Source organism: Coregonus clupeaformis, chromosome 27 (assembly GCF_020615455.1).
Source record: "Coregonus clupeaformis isolate EN_2021a chromosome 27, ASM2061545v1, whole genome shotgun sequence".
Taxonomy (NCBI): domain Eukaryota; kingdom Metazoa; phylum Chordata; class Actinopteri; order Salmoniformes; family Salmonidae; genus Coregonus; species Coregonus clupeaformis.
Window position 1 is genome coordinate 8,255,876 of NC_059218.1, and position 17,699 is coordinate 8,273,574.

At 42.5% G+C, this 17,699-nt stretch overlaps 1 protein-coding gene across 1 annotated transcript in view; it reads right to left on the bottom strand.

Moving 5' to 3' along the window:
• Positions 1-731: 731 nt before the first annotated feature.
• LOC121541444 (carboxyl-terminal PDZ ligand of neuronal nitric oxide synthase protein-like) overlaps positions 732-17,699 on the bottom strand; it is a 120,872-nt gene continuing 103,904 nt past the window's right edge. The window contains exon 11 of the mRNA XM_041850452.2: positions 732-1,332. Coding sequence (XP_041706386.1) covers positions 744-1,332 — 589 coding nt within the window. The 3' untranslated portion in view covers positions 732-743. The remainder of the gene's footprint in view (positions 1,333-17,699) is intronic.

Here is a 17,699-nt window from a genome sequence, read left to right on the forward strand (position 1 = left end):
CGTCGGGGGTGGGGTATTGTCACTCCTACTCCCGCTCCGGCACTCGACTCTACTAACCACTGGCCCTGGCAATCTTCATTACGCACACCTGCTCCCCATCATTACGCACACCTGGACCTCATCATCACCTTGATTACCTTCCCTTTATTTAGCCCTCAGTAGCCTCAGTCATCAGGCAGTATTGGTTTGTTTTCATTCATGTTCTGTATGCTTCTCATGTTTTGTTTATCTGCATTCTTCATTATTAAACTCAACTTCTGCACCTGCTTCCTGACATATTCTTCTCAATTCTCTACTTATTTACTCACAAATAACATCTTATCATTATTCTCTCTATAAAAATACTAGGATCTGTCCATCTGGCAATAAATGATACAGTAATAGATAATTTTATGTTCCTTTTCAGTGAATGTGTTGATGTATGTTTAGGCCATGTGCAATATTGTCTATCTGTTGGTAGTGAGTGGACGAAATAAGTAAAAGTCTTGAAATCCAGCCCACTCCACATTATTGCATTTGATAAAACTTTAGAAGCTCTGATTACAGTCTGTCAGTAATTTTATAGTGTGTGTCTGTTGCAGCATCATTGTCAGTTAGCATCAGTTAAAGTCCCCCAGAGTCCTCAAATGAAGCCTGCTGCTATAGTAGCCCTCCAAACCTCATCCTCCTCCTCTGAGTCCCCCAAAGGCTCCATAGGCCTCAAATGAAGCCAGGGCCTGTATTAGCCCTCCATGCCCATCTTCCTAGCTCCTCTGTGGGACACTGGAGTCTTCGGGGCTGCTGTCCAGCAACTCATCCTCCGAGAAGCTGATGTGCAGACATGTGTCATTGATGGGGGACGGGAAGGGGAGTGTGTGCTCGCAGCTGTCCGTGTGCGTGCCAGGGGTGGCGGTGACAAGCGATGGGGGCGCCGTTTCCCCCCTCATGTCTTCTAGGGGGCTGCCACAGCCGCTAGAAGCCGCCAGGAACTTCCCCCTGTCCCCAAACAGGTCCTGTTTGTCGTGGAGGGGCGAGAGCTGTGATTTAGTCTCGGAACGGATGCCGGAATCCTCACTAGCCGAGTCGCAGGAACCGCTCTCGCCTCCTCCGTTGCTGAGTGAGTGGAAGTCTCCGGAGAGTCCAGAAGAGTGGGAGCAGGGAGTGATTTCCGGGAACGACAGGCTCTCGCTCCGGCTGGGAATGCCGCTGGGAACGCCGCCGCTCCCATCCACGGGCGTGGTCAGGGGGGTGGTCAGCGGGTTGAACTCCAACCACGGAGAGAGAGTTCTGCTGGCTCGCTTACGGTTGAAGGATGGGGGAGGTGGGTCCAATTTAGGGATGATATGTTTAAACCTGCCAATCAGAAAAGAGAGTTCGATTTCATCGAAGGGCACATCTCAAATCAAATGACACCCTATTCCCCATGTAGTGCACTACTATGGTGCACTAATTTTGACTACACCTCTATAAACTGTTAATCAGTAATGAAACATTTAAGGGCATCTAATATCACACCCTGTTCCCTATATAGTGCAGTACTTTTGACCAGTAGTGCACTATACGGGGGTATACGGTGTCATTTGAGATTAACTACACTTCTTCCTCAAAATACAAACAAAAATACAAACTGTCAATAACATGAGCCACTGAGCTCAATGCAATTGTACTGAATATATCCATATTCATATTGTGCAGAAGGGATCTACTGTATAAGTGAGTGGGTGATAGTGCTTACAATATAACAGGCAGGTGCATTCAAAAGAGTGGGGAAAATAAGCCTCGCCATTTAAATTTCCACAGCGACACTTCTATTCTTTAAACCAAATGCATTGTGAGGTAAGCCGAAGCCTGATGGGAGCTCTGGTGTGGGTGTGAGAGAAAGAGCAGTCTGGGCCCTTATCTCTGGCCCACAACTCCACTGTTGGGAGGAAGAGGGGAAGAGAGAGAGACAGAGAGAGAGAGAGAGAAAATGAAAGAGAGAGCTGCAGGCTTTCCATTCCTCTGTCACAGCGCCAAACACACACACTATAAATAGCTGCATTGCACTCCCTGCTTAGACCACAGAAAACCCATGGTGGTTATAACATAACACACACACATGCACACACACACACACACACACACACACACACACACAAACAAGCCTTGTTCCTCCCTAATTCTTTCTATTGACTCTTTTTAGTTTCCCAAGTGAAGCTGGTTTATGTGTGCTATTACTAGCTTGTGAGTGAAGCCTGTTTATAGTGGTGTGACCTGTTATGACTTGTAACTGTTGTTAGCTCTGACTGGTTCCTTAAAAGTCCAATGCAGCCATTTTTATCTCAATATAAAATCCTTTCTGCTTAACAGTTAGGTACCTTACTGTGATTGTTTTCAAATAAAAAGGTACAAAATAAACCAAAATAGTTTATTAGCAAAGAGCAATTTCTCAAGCCATAATTTTGCTAGGACTGTCTGGAATTGGAGAGGAGAAAACAGAAAACAATCTGTTATTGGCAGAGAAGTTTGGAACACTCTTTCTTATTGGTCTATTAACTAATTTACTGCCTAGCGATGTCACCAGGCAGGCCAAAACTCCACCAAAACAGGCTGGAATTTCAAGCGGTCTTTTCAAACAGCTGTTACACTAAAAAGGCATTATCATCCTTTTCAAAAGTTCACAGTATTATTGCAACCTCATAGTGTGGAACATTTCAACTCTATATCTGACATCGTACAGGTGTCTTCTTTCTGTAAGCATGTGTGTGAGGTCTATACTGTACTTTTGTTTCAAAGTTGATTTGTTTAAGACACTTTTAGCCCACTGAGTGGTTGTATCTCTAGCTATCTGCTCCCCAGTCAGTATGTGTGATTTCCATTTGTTTGACTCAGCACTCCTGTCTGCTGTGAGGGCTTCCACACACTCTCTCTGTAGCCTTCCCCCTCTATCTCTTCCTCCCTTACCACTCCTCTCTCTAACTGCCAGCTCTGTCACTCTGTCTGTCAGCTTCCCTCTCACTTATGCCCCCTGCCTCTTTTGCTACCCCCCTCTCTCTGTGCTTCCCCTTTCTGTCTCTTGTTCTCTCTACCACGCCCTCTGTTTTTATGCCTCTCTGTCTTGTTCTCACATGCTTATCTTGCTCCCTTGCTCTGCTTCCCTGCCTCCACCTTCCCCCCCCCTCTCTCTCTCTCTCTCTTTTCATCGCTACCCCCCCCTCTCAGTCTGAGACCCCTTCATCCATGCTGACTGGAAGACTGCAGGGATGATTTAATGAGGTGACAAACATAGTGTGGTAAGGTCTCTAGTCTACCTACTACTCCCTAGCCTCCAGAGCTGGCAGCAAGGCATGCCATTTACAGCCTTGATTTACTCATACATGCAGTATTACTACAGTACAACACCCCAGAGACAGACATACTTAGACAAAGTCTGCATCCCAAATGGCACCCTAATTCCCCTTCCCAAAACAGTAGTACATATTGGACTATACATTGTGCCTTCCTGTATTATACTTATGCTAAAATGAAATGTTTATTCTATTCTACTGAGCCATTTACTTTATGTTCATATTCTTATATTTTATTATTTCTTATTGTTGTTGCATTGTCGAGAAGGAATCAGCAAGTAAGCATTTAGTTGGACGGTGTATACAATGTGTATCCCGTACATACGACTAATAAAAATGTTTAACTAATTCCTATTATGTGCACTACTTTTGAACAGGGCCCAAAGGGCTCTGGTCAAAAGTAGTGCACAATATATGGAATAGGATGCCATTTGGGATGCAGACAGAGGGTCAAATACCCTCATAAAGGCCTGCTCCCCAGTGGCTGAACACTGACAGTGCAGTCAGTGGATAAGTGGGGTGCAGTGGGATGCTTAAGGAGAGGTTTGTGGAGTACTGGTGGTGGTTGGGACGTATTGTTTAAGTTCAATAAACATAGAGTCCTTGAAGGACCTTGGAATGCTAGGCTGATGTACAATGATATACAGGGGATAGAGATAGAGGTGTGTGTGTGTGTGCGTGTGCGTGTGTATTTTGTGTGCTGGAGGGTTGTGTGCATATAATTGAATGTGTTGTTTTTTGTACATGAGTATGAGTGATGATAGTGTTTATGAGGATGGCAGGTGTAATTTCCTTGCTAATGGAACCAATCTGACAGCAGTGCAAACATTTCACTTCCTATTGAGCTGAAACACACACGCTCAGACACCCAGACGTCTGACCTTATCACAATTCAATTTTTTCTACAAAAATAACACTGTTATACATTAATGATACTGTCTCTGATCCCAAACCAAAAACCTTCTTCTCTCGCTCTCTCTTTCTCTCTCTCTCTCTCTCTCCCTCATGCTGGGAGTGTTTGGTGCATGCTGGGAATTGTATGAGTGAGTGCGAGTGTTGTCTGGAGTTAGATCACCTGTGTTTTCTTTTTTGTTTCCTTTTCTTGGTGGTTTTCCTTTTTCTATGCATGATGAAGTATTTTTTTGTTTTTCCATGCCTTTTGTGGCCGTTTTGCCCTTGGGCTGAATATAATAAATATAATTCCCTTCTCCCGACTGCTTGCGCCGAAGCACCACTCACTCACATGGCTCTCCGTCACGTGATCGGGTCTTTCTCACAGGCTACAAGTGAAGACAGACACATCGGGGACGCAACTGCACGCGTCCTTATCCAATTCCGAGGCGCATATTGAAGATATTGGAAGAACTGTCCACATTTATTTTTGGTCAGCCAACAAGATGAGTAGGCCTAAAGAAAGCACTAGCCTATGTCAATCTACTATCCCCCATGGTACAAAAGTTTACCTATTCTATTCTGTGCGAGAATTAAATATTCCAAACATAGTCTGGGACAGCTGTGGGGCGCGGTCGATCCAAAATTAATACAAACACTAGATTCAAATAACCTTTTTAAAGCAATGAGGCTGACGCAACAGATCAAAACGTTTAGCTTAAAATGTTGATAAACTATAAGGCTATTTCCTAACATTATACACGCAGCAATGCGCACATGGTAGTAGGATATAAGCACGAATGTTCCATTGGCAGGAAAACTCAATTCTCAAAAGTGACCACAAATGTGATTATGCATGTAATACTTTCATTATAAAGGTGCATTCTATGGTGAAAATGATCTTCCCTAAACTTGAAACTCACGTGGTGCGTATGTATGCCAGTTAGGCTCTAAACCCCTTGTAAAGTGGATTAATGTGCTTAATTTTAAGAAGTTATTTGGCCACTTTAGTTGTGATACAAACCTTATCAAAACATATAGGCCTATGGGCTGGGCTACATGAGGTGCGACTATGATTTGAAAAAGTCGCAAAGAAAAGCATGCGCTGTTTCTTGCTTTAAGCTGGGCATCATTCACAAGTGATAATATATAATTCACAAGTGATAATACATCATTCACAAGTGATAATACATCATTCACAAGGGATAATACATCATTCACAAGGGATAATACATCATTCACAAGTGATAATACATCATTCACAAGTGATAATACATCATTCACAAGTGATAATACATCATTCACAAGTGATAATACATCATTCACAAGTGATAATACATCATTCACAAGTGATAATACATCATTCACAAGTGATAATACATCATTCACAAGTGATAATACATCATTCACAAGGGATAATACATCATTCACAAGGGATAATACATCATTCACAAGGGATAATACATCATTCACAAGTGATAATACATCATTCACAAGTGATAATACATCATTCACAAGTGATAATACATCATTCACAAGTGATAATACATCATTCACAAGTGATAATCCATCATTCACAAGTGATAATCCATCATTCACAAGTGATAATACATCATTCACAAGTGGTCCTCTGTAGCTCAGCTGGTAGAGCACGGCGCTTGTAACGCCAAGGTAGTGGGTTCGATCCCCGGGACCACCCATACACAAAAAATGTATGCACGCATGACTGTAAGTCGCTTTGGATAAAAGCGTCTGCTAAATGGCATATTATTATTATTATTATTATGATAATACATCATTCACAAGTGATAGGCTAATATTGTCACCCATCAGACTATTCTTAATTTAATGTAGTCTTTACATATATTAAATAATGTATGTGTGAAATTAGTTTTGATTTAGAATGGACCATCATCATGCACCTACCTCGAAACAGGGGCAGGGGGAAAAAATACATGTCATCTATGCACTTAAATAGCGAATGGAGGACTATTTTCCTGTGGTTAATTTTCATACCAGCCAGGTAGGCTATACTCCTGTTGTAAAGAGAAGCAATGTGCTTAATATTAGGAAAGTGGATAAATAAATATAGTAGGCCTAGCCTATAGAAAGCTGATGGGATCTTCATATTTTTAATAGAGGCCATCACTCTGTTTTCTCACTCAATTGCATAGCCTATAGAAATGTTGCGCAACATGAGCTCATGGGCTCTCATGAAGTGTTTGATTAGATTTTCGATCAGATTTTTTTCAACATTTGAATTGATGTCCGAGTGATTAGAGGGACAATATAGTGATGAGTACCAGGCAGTTAGCAAGTTTGGTAGGCTACTAATGACCAGCAGCAGCATCAGAGCTTGGAGAAGCCTAATTACGGTGACTAAAAGGTAATGTGGAATTTGACTGCCGTCATGACTCGTGACCGCCGATGTGGCGGTAATACGGTAACCGTAACAGCCCTTGTGAGACACACACGCCAGAGCATGCTCCACTAAATTGGATGTGCACAGTAAACATGCACAGAGGTATTTTGAGAGGGGCACCACTGCCCACACATGCCCATGTACAACACAGTCCCCATGCTTGTGCCACATACACCGGTTTATTTTGCATGCTTGAGGACTGTATACTCACATCCACAGAGAGGAGGGGCGAAGAGGAAAGGAGAGGAGGAGAGGAGGGGGGAGCTAGGCTGGGTATGGCTTGGTTATCAGTGGGCCCCCAAGGCTGCCAGGGAGAGACAGGCTGGTGCACCACAGGAATCAGTAATGGTGGAGGTTACTGGTTAGGGATGGGGGGAGGCGAGTATTGGATAGGGATAGAAAGGGAAGGAGGGCAGGAAGATGGGGGGAGGGGGTTAGATAAGGACGAGGATGAGCAAGAGGGGATCCTCGCACCTGTGCCAAAGAGAGGGAACAATTAAGACTAATAAGGCTGCAGTATGTCTGTTGCATACAGAGCACTCTCTCCTCTTCTATGAGACTACATTAACTACTGGCTGAAATGGTTTCTTCTGTCTGTGTGTATTGTGAGGTGGTGTACCACGCTCACGTGATGAGTAACCTTGCCTGAGGACCTGAAAACCTCAAGTGTAGGCTTTAGCTCAGCAGGCTAACACAAAGCCTGGGTTCGAATCCAGTCACATATGCAATATATGGGTTATTCTCACAGGTAGGACAGACATGAAACTGTCGCTTCTCCTGCCAGGTGCCAGAGCCAATGTGAGAATACAGTGCCTTGCAAAAGTATTCATCCCCCTTGGCGTTTTTCCTATTTTGTTGCATTACAACCTGTAATTTAATGTAATGGACATACACAAAATAGTCCAAATTGGTGAAGTGAAATGAAAAAAATAATGTGTTTCAAAAAAATTTAAATATCAATAACGGAAAAGTGATGTGTGGATATGTATTCACCCCCTTTGCTATGAAGCCCCTAAATAAGATCTGGTGCAACCAATTACCTTCAGAAGTCACATAATTAGTTAAATAAAGTCCACCTGTGTGCAAGCTAAGTGTCACATGATCTCAGTATATATACACCTGTTCTGAAAGGCCCCAGAGTCTGCAACACCACTAAGCAAGGGGCACCACCAAGCAAGCGGCACCATGAAGACCAAGGAGCTCTCCAAACAGGTCAGGGACAAAGTTGTGGAGAAGTACAGATCAGGGTTGGGTTATAAAACAATATCAGAAACTTTGAACATCCCACGGAACACCATTAAATCCATTATAAAAAATGGAAAGAATATGGCACCACAACAAACCTGCCAAGAGAGGGCCGCCCACCAAAACTCACGGACCAGGCAAGGAGGGCATTAATCAGAGAGGCAACAAAGAGACCAAAGATAACCCTGAAGGAGGTGCAAAGTTCCACAGCGGAGATTGTAGTATCTGTCCATAGGACCACTTTAAGCCATACACACCACAGAGCTGGGCTTTACGGAAGAGTGGATTACACCAGCGGAACCCATCCAACTTGAAGGAGCTGGAGCAGTTTTGCCTTGAAGAATGGGCAAAATTCCCAGTGGCTAGATGTGCCAAGCTTATAGAGACATACCCCAAGAGACTTGCAGCTGTAATTGCTGCAAAAGGTGGCTCTACAAAGTATTGACTTTGGGGGGGGGTGAATAGTTATGCACGTTCCATTTTTCTGTTTTTTTGTCTTATTTCTTGTTTGTTTCACAAGAAAAAATATTTTGCATCTTCAAAGTGGTAGGCATGTTGTGTAAATCAAATAATACAAACCCCCAAAAAATCAATTTTATTCCAGGTTGTAAGGCAACAAAATAGGAAAGATGCCAAGGGGGGTGAATGCTTTTGCAAGCCACTGTATATCCTACTCAAATGAAAGGTAACTGTCTAATAAGGTATATTGCACTCACACACACACATGCATGCAGGCATGCACATACACCACATTTGCATTCACTATTCATTTGACTTGATCGGGGTGTGTGTGTGTGTACATGTTTTGTTTCCTTATCAGGACCAGAATGTCCTCTGTGTGTGTGTGTGTGTGTGTGTGTGTGTGTGTGTGTGTGTGTGTGTGTGTGTGTGTGTGTGTGTGTGTGTGTGTGTAAGATAGTGTAGTTATACAGTGCCCTCCAATATTATTGGCACCCCTGTTTAAGATGTGGTCGAGGACTTCCAAAAATTCTCCTTTTTTTTTAAACAACATAGAACCCAAATGCAAAAAAAGAGAAAAATCCAACCTTTTATTTAAGTACATTACTTTGGTGGTAAAAAAAAAAATCACACATAAAAAAAAAAAAAAACTTGAAATCATGTGTCCCACAATTATTGGCACCCCTAACAATTCCGCTGAAAATTTTAATTGATTTTTTAAAAAAATATTTTTTCTGTAGTTGCTAAAGTTGGTCAGGGTATCTAGGAACTTTTAATTAGTAATTCATGACTTCCTGTTTCCCTGGGGTATAAATATGACGTGACACAGAGGCCTAATTCTCTTACCCATTTGTCAACATGGCAAAGACAAGAGAACACACCATTCAAGTAAGGCAGATTTGTGTCGACCTTCATAAGTCAGGCAATGGCTACAAGAAAATAGCCACTCGCCTTTAACTTGCCCGTATCTACAGTCAGAGGAATCATTAAGAAGTTTAAAACAACTGGAACAGTGACAAACAAGGCTGGAAGAGGTCCCAAGTTTATCTTGCCACAACGCACAGTGAGGAGGATGGTAAGAGAAGTAAAAAAAAGTCCTAAGCTCACTGTCACAGAATTGCATCAAAGAGTGGCATCTTGGGGTCACAAAGTCTCCAAAACAACCATCAGACGCTCTCTACATGCCAACAAGCTGTTTGGGAGGCATGCAAGGAAAAAGCCTTTTCTCACTAACACTCACAAACGTAAACGTCTGGAGTTTGCTAAGCGGCACTGGGACTTCAACTGGGATCGTGTGCTTTGGTCAGATGAGACTAAGATTGAGCTTTTGGCAACAAACACTCTAAGTGGGTCTGGCGTAAAACAAAAGATGAGTATGCCGAAAAGCACCTCATGCCCACCGTGAAGTATGGTGGAGGATCTGTGATGCTGTGGGCCTGTTTCTCTTCCAAAGGCCCTGGGAACCTTGTTAGGGTGCATGGCATTATGAACGCTTTGAACTACCAGGACATTTTAAATAAAAACCTGATGGCCTCTGCCAGAAAGCTGAAGATGGGTCGTCATTGGGTCTTTCAGCAGGATAATGATCCAAAACATGTGGCAAAATCTACACAAAAATGGTTCAGCAGTCACAAACTCAAGGTCCTCCCATGGCCATCTCAGTCCCCAGACCTCAACCCAATCGAAAACCTGTGGGGCGAGCTAAAGAGGAGAGTGCATAAGAGAGGACCCAGGACACTGGATGATCTAGAAAGATTGTGCAAAGAAGAATGGTCAAAGATCCCTCTCTCTGTGTTCTCCAATCTTGTGAAATGTTATAGGAGGAGATTAAGTGCTGTCTTGTTGGCAAAAGGGGGTTGTACAAAGTATTAACATCAGGGGTGCCAATAATTGTGGGACACATGATTTCAAGTTTTTTTTTTTCTAAATGTGTGATATTTTTTTTTTACACCAAAGTAATGTCCTTAAATAAAAGGTTGGATTTTTCTCTTTTTTTGCATTTGGGTTCTATGTTGTTTAAAAAAAAATGAGAATTTTTGGAAGGTCTCGACCACATCTTAAACAGGGGTGCCAATAATTGTGGAGGGCACTGTATGTGGATATCTCTCTTTGTGCAGCAATAACCTGGTGCGGTCCTCCTCACTCACTTTCATTACTTTTATTTGCCCACTGTAGGAGAGGCAAAGTATTAAATCAGATGATTATCATTTACATTATAATGCAGTCACTATGAGGGAGGAGAGAGGTAGGAAAGAGAGAGAGGGAGAGATAGCGGAGAGAGATGGGGGGGTGTATGGAAGGAGAGAGGGGGGCGAGAGAGAGGGAAAGAGAGAGAAAGGAAAGAGAGAATACAATTGCTCCGATACAGAGAAGAAGAAGAAAACCTTGTGAGAATCAAAACAGAGAGAGAAGGAGGAGGAGGAAGAACAGGAGGAGGAAGAGGAGGAGGAGGAGGGTATGTGGTGGATGGGTATAGAGTACCTCTAGACTAGAGAGACCACTGATAATAAAATGAAAAGTGAGTTTAAAAAAGCTCCACTGTCCTCCCTCAGGCACAGCACTCTCCAGCTGGCTTCAATGTAAACTTGGACTGTTACAGTACAACACTGCTGCTTTGGAAAAAACAATCAAGGTTTTTGTGTGTGTGTGTGTGTGTGTGTGTGTGTGTGCGTGTGTGTGTGTGTGCGTGCGTGTGTGCGTGTGTGTGCGATTGGTTTGGGGGTCTGGCTGCAGATATTCAGACAGTCTCTGAGGGCTTTGTTTCAGCCTGACCCAGTCATACAGAGACAGCGAGAAAGGCGTTCACACACACACACACACACGTACATATGCACGCACAGACACACACACACACATAGTATGTACACTTACACACGCACGCAGACACACACACACACACACAGACAGACCACCTATACGCACTGCAGAGCCAATCACAACTTTTTATTCCCCCTGCTGCTAATCAGCTTCAACATACACACCCTGGAGAGTGTTACGGCCCTGTGGGTCTGAACGGTACTTTGAGGAGGGGGGAGAGAGAGAGGAGGGGGATCGAGAGAGAGGAGGTGATAGAGAGAGATAGGAGACAGGGAGGGAGATGGAGAGGATGGGGGAGATGAGAGAGGAAAGAAAAAATATGTGAGGGAGTGAGGCAGAAAGAGAGAGAAATAGAAAGGAGAGGACAGAGTAAGATAGGAAAGGAGAAAGCAAGGTGGGAAGAGGTTGGAGGAAGAGAGAGAGAGAGAGAGAGAGACTTTCTGTGTCCCCCTGCCTTAAAACACATCACATACTGCCAAACCTCAACACAACTACATTATATAGTTTAATACAATGCAATACATACAAAGCAATACACATGAGAGAAAGAGAAAGAAAGAAAGAAAGAAAGAAAGAAAGAAAGAAAGAAAGAAAGAAAGAAAGAAAGAAAGAAAGAAAGAAAGAAAGAAAGAAAGAAAGAAAGAAAGAAAGAAAGAAAGAAAGAGGGGGAAAGAAAAAGATGGAAGAGAAAGCTAGAGAGACAGAGATATGAAGAAAAAGACAGATCCCACCGAGCACAGACGTCAATTCAACGTCTATTCAAATTCATTGAAATGACATGGAAACAACATTGATTCATCCAGTGTGTGCCCAGTGGGTCCTCTCATAGTACATTGTGATAAAAGCCCAGGTTTTTTACTGTTAGACCGGTGTGTTAATAATTAATGTTCCGGGCTGCTCTTAGTGATGGTGAAGTGAGATACCGCTAGAGATTGACACTCCCATTAACGGGCAATTATACAGAGCATTAGAAGTGTATGGGTAAGAGGTGTGCGGGAGAGGTGCGTGAAGGGGACTGTGTGTTCGTATGTGTTCATGTGTGTGTGTGTGTGTGTGTGTGTGTGTGTGTGTGTGTGTGTGTGTGTGTGTGTGTGTGACTGCATCAGAGATAAGGGTATAGGGAGGAAGAACTCAAGGTGGCACAGAAAAATGTAATGTCAGAAGCATGCTACCACTCTGTACTATGATATTATCTCTGTACTATGCTATTATCTCTGTACTATGCTATTCTCTCTGTACTATGCTATTATCTCTGTACTATGCTATTATCTCTGTACTATGCTATTATCTCTGTACTATGCTATTCTCTCTGTCTATTACTCTATACGCTGTAGTACTGTACCTAGGGCTGGGTAGGTTACTTCTAAATGTAATCCATTACAGTTACCTGTTCAAAAATGTAATCAGTAACATACCTTTTGGATGAATCTGATTACTTTCAGTTACTTTTAGATTACTTTCCCCTTAAGAGGCATTAGAAGACAAAAATGTATATTACCAATTGAACGACATCTATTGCAGCTGGATAAATCAATGTTAGAGTTTACATAGCTGGCCATAAATGGATGTTGCATTTTCACTTTATGGGTTGGTTATGTAGGCTTCTTCTAACCCATTCCTTTCTATTCAGATAATAATATGATTATGATATATCTTTACATTAAAAGCCAAAGTCTGTCAGATTTACAGCCATTCCAATTAATTTCATACTCCTTGATCTTCAAGAATAGGACTTGAAAATATGGAAATAAAAATTAGCCAAATTGTTTAACCTGAGCACAACCCCAAAACAAAGGACTTATTAGCCTACTCTGTTGTTTATGATTTTGTTGTCATGGAGGACTGATTGGGCTCCTTGTGTCGAGTTGAAACAGAAATGCTACTCTCATGGAATGGCATGCTTTGAGCACTACTGAAAAGTGCTATATGCATGTAAAAAATGTATGCCATATGCTGCATTTGCTATAGGCCTATTGTTTACGGTTTTGATGGGGACACTTTGATATCTCGATAATTTGCAGCTGTTTAAGTCTATCAAAAGTGTGCGAGTTTGAGCATGTGTCCGTTTTTTATCAGTATGGAGCACAATACCAAGGAGGAGTTTAGAATGGAGGAACATAGGCTGGGATCCGCACTATGCAGCTGTTGCAAGAGCGCATTTTTCACTGGCTGTCCACTGGACGCAAAAACAATGATTGATCGGCAGCTTAAACTTCTTCAATTCAACCATTATTGGGTTAAAATACAAATATACATTTGTGAACAGCCATCCACAACAACCACAATCCGTAAGGTGCAAATAGCTAAATGTGAGAGCAGCAGTGTGATTCACATCAGTGCGCTATGTAGATACCAATAATAGGTTATATGTGTATCACCCTAAGCTACACCATTGTTCTCCTCCTTGCCTTCAAGCGTTTATTCGAATTTGAATTACACTTGCACCTTTATTCAATGTTGACTTCAATGTCATTGAGAAAACAGGAAGGTGCCAAAGAATTTGTTCGCAAGCATCCTTTCTGAATTAAAAAGTTATACTAGAAGGAATCATCTAGTTTTTCAAAAGTATCTGTAATCTGATTACAATATTTTTGCTGGTAACATAATGGATTATAGTTACAGTTTTTTACATGTAATCCTTTACTTCCAAACCCTGACTGTAGCTATGTGAAATGGCTAGGGACTGAGTACTTTCAGAATGCCCATTCAAATTGAGTTTAATGGATCGGCAGGGAGAATATGATGAGTCTGCTTTCTCTCTGCTTCTCTCTCTCTATTCTCTCTCTGTCTCTCCCTTTAACTTCCATCCCTCCCTCCTTCACTCTCTTTCTCTCTTTCTAAATCAAATCAAAGTTTATGGGTCGTGTACACAGATTTGCAGATGTTATTGCAGGTGCAGTGGAATGTTTGTGTTTCTAGCTCCAACAGGGCAGTAATAATACCTTGCAATACAAAGCAATACGCACATAATCCAAAAAGTAAAAAGAAATACATTAAGAAATATCAGAACGAGCAATGTCAGAATCCAATATGTATATATATATATATATATATATATATATATATACAGTGGGGAGAACAAGTATTTGATACACTGCCGATTTTGCAGGTTTTCCTACTTACAAAGCATGTAGAGGTCTGTAATTTTTATCATAGGTACACTTCAACTGTGAGAGACGGAATCTAAAACAAAAATCCAGAAAATCACATTGTATGATTTTTAAGTAATTCATTTGCATTTTGTTGCATGACATAAGTATTTGATACATCAGAAAAGCAGAACTTAATATTTGGTACAGAAACCTTTGTTTGCAATTACAGAGATCATACGTTTCCTGTAGGTCTTGACCAGGTTTGCACACACTGCAGCAGGGATTTTGGCCCACTCCTCCATACAGACCTTCTCCAGATCCTTCAGGTTTCGGGGCTGTCGCTGGGCAATACGGACTTTCAGCTCCCTCCAAAGATTTTCTATTGGGTTCAGGTCTGGAGACTGGCTAGGCCACTCCAGGACCTTGAGATGCTTCTTACGGAGCCACTCCTTAGTTGCCCTGGCTGTTTGTTTCGGGTCGTTGTCATGCTGGAAGACACAGCCATGACCCATCTTCGATGCTCTTACTGAGGGAAGGAGGTTGTTGGCCAAGATCTCGCGATACATGGCCCCATCCATCCTCCCCTCAATACGGTGCAGTCGTCCTGTCCCCTTTGCAGAAAAGCATCCCCAAAGAATGATGTTTCCACCACCATGCTTCACGGTTGGGATGGTGTTCTTGGGGTTGTACTCATTCTTCTTCTACCTCCAAACACGGTGAGTGGAGTTTAGACCAAAAAGCTCTATTTTTGTCTCATCAGACCACATGACCTTCTCCCATTCCTCCTCTGGATCATCCAGATGGTCATTGGCAAACTTCAGACGGGTCTGGACATGCGCTGGCTTGAGCAGGGGGACCTTGCGTGCGCTGCAGGATTTTAATCCATGACGGCGTAGTGTGTTACTAATGGTTTTCTTTGAGACTGTGGTCCCAGCTCTCTTCAGGTCATTGACCAGGTCCTGCCGTGTAGTTCTGGGCTGATCCCTCACCTTCCTCATGATCATTGATGCCCCACGAGGTGAGATCTTGCATGGAGCCCCAGACCGAGGATGATTGACCGTCATCTTGAACTTCTTCCATTTTCTAATAATTGCGCCAACAGTTGTTGCCTTCTCACCAAGCTGCTTGACTATTGTCCTGTAGCCCATCCCAGCCTTGTGCAGGTCTACAATTTTATCCCTGATGTCCTTACACAGCTCTCTGGTCTTGGCCATTGTGGAGAGGTTGGAGTCTGTTTGATTGAGTGTGTGGACAGGTGTCTTGTATACAGGTAACGAGTTCAAACAGGTGCAGTTAATACAGGTAATGAGTGGAGAACAGGAGGGCTTCTTAAAGAAAAACTAACAGGTCTGCGAGAGCCGGAATTCTTACTGGTTGGTAGGTGATCAAATACTTATGTCATGCAATAAAATGCATATTAATTACTTAAAAATCATACAATGTGATTTTCTGGATTTTTGTTTTAGATTCCGTCTCTCACAGTTGAAGTGTACCTATGATAAAAATTACAGACCTCTACATGCTTTGTAAGTAGGAAAACCTGCAAAATCGGCAGTGTATCAAATACTTGTTCTCCCCACTGTATATATATATATATACAGTGGGGGAAAAAAGTATTTAGTCAGCCACCAATTGTGCAAGTTCTCCCACTTAAAAAGATGAGAGAGGCCTGTAATTTTCATCATAGGTACACGTCAACTATGACGGACAAATTGAGAAAAAAAAATCCAGAAAATCACATTGTAGGATTTTTTAAATGAATTTATTTGCAAATTATGGTGGAAAATAAGTATTTGGTCACCTACAAACAAGCAAGATTTCTGGCTCTCACAGACCTGTAACTTCTTCTTTAAGAGGCTCCTCTGTCCTCCACTCGTTACCTGTATTAATGGCACCTGTTTGAACTTGTTATCAGTATAAAAGACACCTGTCCACAACCTCAAACAGTCACACTCCAAACTCCACTATGGCCAAGACCAAAGAGCTGTCAAAGGACACCAGAAACAAAATTGTAGACCTGCACCTGGCTGGGAAGACTGAATCTGCAATAGGTAAGCAGCTTGGTTTGAAGAAATCAACTGTGAGAGCAATTATTAGGAAATGGAAGACATAAAAGACCACTGATAATCTCCCTCGATCTGGGGCTCCACGCAAGATCTCACCCCGTGGGGTCAAAATGATCACAAGAACGGTGAGCAAAAATCCCAGAACCACACGGGGGGACCTAGTGAATGACCTGCAGAGAGCTGGGACCAAAGTAACAAAGCCTACCATCAGTAACACACTACGCCGCCAGGGACTCAAATCCTGCAGTGCCAGACGTGTCCCCCTGCTTAAGCCAGTACATGTCCAGGCCCGTCTGAAGTTTGCTAGAGTGCATTTGGATGATCCAGAAGAGGATTGGGAGAATGTCATATGGTCAGATGAAACCAAAATAGAACTTTTTGGTAAAAACTCAACTCATCGTGTTTGGAGGACAAATAATGCTGAGTTGCATCCAAAGAACACCATACCTACTGTGAAGCATGGGGGTGGAAACATCATGCTTTGGGGCTGTTTTTCTGCAAAGGAACCAGGACGACTGATCCGTGTAAAGGAAAGAATGAATGGGGCCATGTATCGTGAGATTTTGAGTGAAAACCTACTTCCATCAGCAAGGGCATTGAAGATGAAACGTGGCTGGGTCTTTCAGCATGACAATGATCCCTAACACACCGCCCGGGCAACGAAGGAGTGGCTTAGTAAGAAGCATTTCAAGGTCCTGGAGTGGCCTAGCCAGTCTCCAGATCTCAACCCCATAGAAAATCTTTGGAGGGAGTTGAAAGTCTGTGTTGCCCAGCGACAGCCCCTAAACATCACTGCTCTAGAGGAGATCTGCATGGAGGAATGCGCCAAAATACCAGCAACAGTGTGTGAAAACCTTGTGAAGACTTACAGAAAACGTTTGACCTGTGTCATTGCCAACAAAGGGTATTGAGAAACTTTTGTTATTGACCAAATACTTATTTTCCACCATAGTTTGCAAATAAATTCATTAAAAATCCTACAATGTGATTTTCTGGAGAAAAAAAATCTAATTTTGTCTGTCATAGTTGACGTGTACCTATGATGAAAATTACAGGCCTCTCTCATCTTTTTAAGTGGGAGAACTTGCACAATTGGTGGCTGACTAAATACTTTTTTCCCCACTGTATAGTCATGGCTCATCCTATACAACTACTGCTATACACACCTTTTCTATTAATAGACTGTCCATACTGTCTATACACACCTCAATTAAGAATACAGTATATCCAGTACATACAGTCTAAAGTGTCTTTCTCCCCCCCCTTTCTACCTCCCCCTTCTTCCCTCCCTCTGTCTTATGTAATCTCTTGATTAGAGTCACACTCCCATTACTAGGCTCTTTGTTCTGTTCTGTGAGGATGAGAGGAGGCTAGCAGCTCCTGGCTCCTTCTCTTTTAGATG